Below are 6050 nucleotides of genomic sequence, written 5' to 3'. Positions count from 1 at the left end.
AAATATATATATATATATATATATATATATATATATATTTTTATGTTTTCATTATTGGTGCAGAGATTTAGTTATACCGATGAAATGGCCGGTCGATTCCAGTTCTTGCACGAAGAAAGATATCGTAAGCGATGTTTCAAGATCGATTGCACTGCTGAGTGTTGTGGAGGAGGAGGAAACTGTGAGTCCAAGTAAAGCTTATTTAGTGAGTCTTTGAGATTTCAGGAGTTTCACATAGAATTATAGATTATTGATTCTCTCTGTTTTTATCTGTTTGCAGGAAACAAGTGAATTGTGGAAAATTAGAAGATCTAAATCCTAAGTGAACTTTGACTGTTTCTGTGTTATTTATTTTGTGTCTTGCTGTGAACTCTTTTCTTCCGTTTATCTTTTGCCATTTTTGCGTCAGAAATACTAATGGGGTTTTTTTTTTTTGTGAGGATTTCATCCTTATCTTTTGAAATATTTTGGATTGCGGATTTAGCGAAGCTCCTTATGGGCTGTGTATTAACTATACACTCGTTGGGATTCGTCTCTTAATTAATCAAGTTGAATACAACTTTTGAATAAGCTCCATGGAGACACTTGATACACTGAGACTCCAGAAACGTAGAAACTTTTTCCACAAGTATTGTTGAATCCTGCAAAGTATCAGCACAAATGTAGTGACCGTATTGCCCTGTCAAATGAAATGCCAAGTTGCATCAGTGACTTTGCTGCTTCTTGCTCACGTAATCTCTGTAGACAGGGACATACTTATCTTGGTTTTATCGTCTAGACCAATTTCTTGCCCATGTAATCTCTGTCGGTGTTTACCTCATGGATTCAGCCACCAAAACTCGTACGTGAAAATTAAAGATCACAAAGGTGGAAACTTGGATCTCATCATGACTGGTCTTCAGGCCGCAGCAGCGATAAAAGCTGAAAAGACAGGAGTTATATAAATGCTTGTGCCAACTTGAAGAGTGTGAATTACTGGTTGTCTTGCAACTCAAGGGACTGTGTAATGATGTTCTAATAGGAGATGAATTTTGACTGTTACTTTCTTAAAGCAGACAAATTTTAGTTTTGTTTTGTTAATGCAGCGTCGTCGGCACCTCCGTCCATATCTCATTCGTTGCGAATGAATTTGGTTTCTTAAGTCAGGGAACAAAACTCCTTCATGCCATGGTTCTAATTTTTAGTCTATTTGTTATGCAAGATTATGTACGTAGATTGTTTTGGAGTACTCTCTACTTTTATATCTACTCTTTTAGTAGTTAATTTTTTTCGGACTCTTAATTCTTAAGTATAGTTAGAGCTCAATGATCTAGAACTAATCGGACAAAAGTACTGTGTGTAAATGAACATGAGTAACCGAATGTTTAAAACTAATTCTCCTAGATATACAGTAGTCATTATGAACAGTATCTTGATCATAATCAAGCTGACATGTGTTGCAAATTTTCGTATATTCATCTAGTAGCTAGTTTAAGTGCATATTGCTGTTGTCTAAAATTTGTCATATGATGTAAATATATGTTTTGGTCTTCACCTAAATAGTTTTTTTTAATAGTTCCCGCTATAAAATCCAAATCATGCCAATCCTGTGGTGAATCACCTCTAAATTAAATTAGCAAGAGAAAATTATCGAATCATGTAGTAAAAAATTCTTTTGAGACTTGCATAGAAATTAATATGCGTGCAAACAGATTGGATCGGTAGTATACAAATTACCGAGCGTCAATGACCGATAAAGTGATTTGGTTAAATGTACATTCATCGTCGCGCTGTGTACTTGACGAAGAATCAGCCTCAAGAGGACTTTTCCCAACGCAAAAACCACGCCGGCCGTAGTTTCGCTTCCAAGCATCACCATTACCGATGACATCACTGGTCTGTCTTGGGCACGTTCTTGAACACACAAGAGACCAATTTGTATACATCTTAAAATTTCATGTGTCCGGGACGTTGATGATGAAGAATGAAGAATCTATGTTGGTCGGATCTACAATCTCTAGCCCTTTTCCTCCCTTCCAATGTATCCACATTTGTACAATAAAGGATGTAATCTTTCTTTATAATTATAATAAGATTATGGCATAACAATATCGCGCGAATTCGAGAGGTTTCTTAGCTTACAAAACCGAGGAGATTAAGATTACGGTTTGAGTTGTAAAATCCTTTATTTCTCTTGCCACATATAATCTCTAGAAGCAAGACCCAAAGCTAAAAACATCCGACTTCATCGAGAGTATCCCGTCCATTGCATATTCTGGAGACATGTAGCCGCTACATGATAAAGAATAAACTCATCAGTCTTGATTTGAGATAAAAAAAATTTTTTTTTTTTAAAAAACTCTTTGTTTGTTTTTGGAGAATGACTTACTAAGTTCCTATTAGATATCATGGTTCAATCTGGTTATGTGTGTTGGTTAAATCCGGTTATGTCAATTAGTAGTTTTAACTAGGATTAGTTTTAACGACTTGTAACAAACTTTTATCACATTAATGAAAACAGTGTGTCTCAGGGGCGGATCCACTTGACAATAGGGTGGGGCACGTGCCCCATGCTACTTATAAAAACTGGAATAATACACCACTGTATAGCTTATTCTCATAGCCTATTTGGTAGTAAGGTGCCACATGCATCAGATGAGGGTTCGACGCATTTCTCTGATTCTCTCAGTTTCTTTGTTTGTTTTTTTCCTGTTTTTTATTTCCTTCTCAACAGCCAACGTTTCTCTTTGTAATGTTAACCCACATGTTAATCTCTTTTTCCTATTTTAAAGCATACTGATGGTAATATAGGATGTTATCATTTCTTTGCAGTTTATCTAGTATATAATATATGTATATAACTTAAATTTGTATAAAAATATATGTATAGGTACAATATCATTTTAAATATATCTAATGTGCAATTAAATAGATATTTTAAAATCAAAGAAATTTTAAATAGACTAAATATGGAAAGTTATATTTATTTCATGTTTATATTATATAAATTTAATTTTTTTTTGGTCGAATATATAAATTTAATATTAATAATAAGTAATTGTGCCCCATATAAAAAACATTTCTGCATCCGCCACTGGTGTGTCTCACCTTTCTCTCCTCCATCGTTCTCATCTTTTCCGGTTAATCGGAACTTAATAGTTCCGACCACCTTCCTCGTATTAGCTTTTGTCTCCTCCCGTCCAAATATCCTAGCCATCCTGAAATCCGAGAGCTTGGGAGTCATATTTTTATCAAGCAATACGTTACTTGCTTTGAAGTATCTATGGATAATCCTACACCGTGAATCTGGGTGAAGATATAGAAGTCGTCTAGCAATACCATTGGCAATATCAAATCTCTTCTGCCAATTTAAGTTAGAGCGTCTGGTTTTGTCTGATATGGACTACAACTAACAACATGTTAATAACTTGTTACCAGAAATGTACAATTGTTAGACAAAAAACCTATGTTGAGTGACTAACCAAAGAGATGAGAATCAAGGCTTAGATTCTCCAAGTACTCATAGATCAACATCTTCTCGCACTTATCAACGCAACAACCAAGAAGCCGGAAGAGGTTTATGTGCTGAAGCTTTGCAATTAGTCTAACCTCGTTCATGAACTCATCCGTCCCTTGAGAAGACATTGTCGATAGTCTCTTTACCGTGATTTCTTTTCCATCAAGTAACGTTTCCTATTACCACACATTTGATTATACAATGAAACCTTGTGCACTGATAGATTTCATTAAGTTTTGAATGAATTTTACTTTGTAAAAAATACCAAAACCCCCCTTGCCAAGCTTGTTGGTGTTAGAAAAATTGTTTGTTGCCATGGCAACAGCTTAAAACTCCATCAATGGGAGATCTAGATCTTCTATTTTGTTTTCTCTGGATATGTATCCCTTGCTTGATGTTACCATTTCATTCATTAACGAATTCAGACCACGTATTAATTGGATTATTGGGTAAGTCATAAAATTTTGTGGACTGTCGAGGAATCAAACTGAGTTCGATTTTTACAAAATCAAATAAGTTTGATGTTTGGTGGCCTGTTTTAACTTTTAACTCATGTTCTTCTAGTGATTTTTGTTTTATTTATTTTAATATTTTGTGATCCATCGATATCTACGTTAACATTTTTAAGTACATTTTGTTTTATGTCCTTTAAGTTTTGCTTATTTAAATTTTTATTTACAACATTAACCTCTAAAAAATTTCCATAAATAATATTGCAGAAAAATTCAAATACTAAACTTTATTAAATTGACCTACATTTGTTACATTTATTGACATAAAATCTTAACAATATCTATACATTCCGATTTTTCCAAAAATAGCTCTACCCATTAAACTTTTAATCCCATAAAATCACCAAAACTATTTTTAGAGATTTTGTTTGTATAGACTTTCTATATAAATTTTTCCTTTACATATTTTGATTGTAAAATGTAGATTTAGGGGGTGTTATTGGAGAGGTAATTTATAAATCCATATGGAATTGTAAATTCTAGAAATCAAAATACATGGATTTTGAAATAACATGTTTTATCCTTGGATTTGAATCCTTCTATTTTACACTTTCAAATCCATTCAAATCCATTTAAAACATAATGTGGATTTTGAAATCCAAAAACAAATCATTGAATGAATAACATGGGATTTTAACAAGTATTTGTAAATCATGGAACCAATAACCCATCATTTTATAAGTATTTTAAAATCAATGATTGAATAACACATGATTTTTGTCTGGATTTCCAAATCCATTAAAATCATAGAACCAATAACCCCCTCTTAGTCATCTACATTACTTGATTTGAGGTACTTAGGGGTTGATTTCTCAGATTTTTCACATTATAATAAATAAACTAAATAATTATCCGTGGTGTTTCTATAAATTGAAGTACATTTGGTGTCCTTTAAGTTATACTTATTTACAAAGTTAATCCTTAAAAAATTGCACATACAAACAGAATCAATTAGATTCATAAAATGTCTCTACAAATTTGGTCTATAATTTCCTAAAACAATTTATATATTAAGAAATTTATTACACTTAATAACATATGCCAAAAATATCTATACAATATTTTCTTTTTTAAAAAACTCTAATATTCAGTAATAACTATATTGTTTCATATGAACAATTAAAACTTTAATGGTTATCAATATGCGGATAAAAAATGTAAAAATAATTATTTCACGGGTTAAATCTAAATAACTTTAAACTTACGGATTAAATTTAAAAACACTAAAATTATAAAAATATAATAATGTAAAAATAATTCTTTCACGGGTTAAATCTAAATAACTTTAAACTTACGGATTAAATTTAAAAACACTAAAATTATAAAAATATAATAATGTAAAAATAATTCTTTCACGGGTTAAATCTAAAATGCAGTAAAATTTTCTATTTTTATAACCATAAGAAATTCGATACGTTACAAATGTAACATTAGTATAAATAAAACTAAATAAGCGTGTGTCTGTGGTATACAACTGATCAAATTTTATAATTAATAATTAAAATACAATTATACAATTTTAAACACTAAACAAAATTAACAAACAAATACAATTTAAAATTTTCTTTTTTTCTGTTGTAAAAATTAGCAGAATATGTTTATATCAAACTACTATGTATCAACTAAATATATAATCTGCTCTTTCTTCAATCTATGCAAGATTTTTTTTTGTTTAATTTTTTTTTTGTGGAAGAATATGTTTCACCCATAGAGTATTATACCAATGATATTAAATAAGTCAATTGTCTATAATAATGATTATTGTGATCATTTTATTTTGGAAAATTTAAATATGTGAATAGTAATCAGTTTTTTTAATAGGTGAATAAATAAGGGTTTTAAAAATGTTTTAGATCTAATAATTTTATAATAATCATATATCTTATAAAAATGATTAAAATATATTTTAAAAGTAAAATGTTTGATTTTTTTTAGTTAATTGAAAATGTATATTACTTAATTATTCAATAGCAATTATGTGTAAATATCCATAAAAATTGTAACGCCCGCGAACCAATTTGTGTATTTTTGGTGTGGGTGTC

General features: G+C 30.6%; 1 protein-coding gene and 1 pseudogene across 1 annotated transcript in view; one reads left to right on the top strand and one right to left on the bottom strand.

Annotated features, from left to right (window-relative positions):
* LOC104787596 (helicase sen1) overlaps window positions 1–1139 on the top strand; it is a 5114-nt gene extending 3975 nt beyond the window's left edge. Inside the window, exons 8-9 of the mRNA XM_010513203.2 lie at window positions 6–181; window positions 281–1139. Coding sequence (XP_010511505.1) covers window positions 6–181; window positions 281–322 — 218 coding nt within the window. The 3' untranslated portion in view covers window positions 323–1139. The remainder of the gene's footprint in view (window positions 1–5; window positions 182–280) is intronic.
* LOC109133001 lies at window positions 1713–3909 on the bottom strand (annotated as a pseudogene).

The sequence above is a fragment of the Camelina sativa genome, chromosome 5 (genome assembly GCF_000633955.1).
Source record: "Camelina sativa cultivar DH55 chromosome 5, Cs, whole genome shotgun sequence".
Taxonomy (NCBI): domain Eukaryota; kingdom Viridiplantae; phylum Streptophyta; class Magnoliopsida; order Brassicales; family Brassicaceae; genus Camelina; species Camelina sativa.
This window is presented reverse-complemented; position numbering and strand designations above follow the sequence as displayed.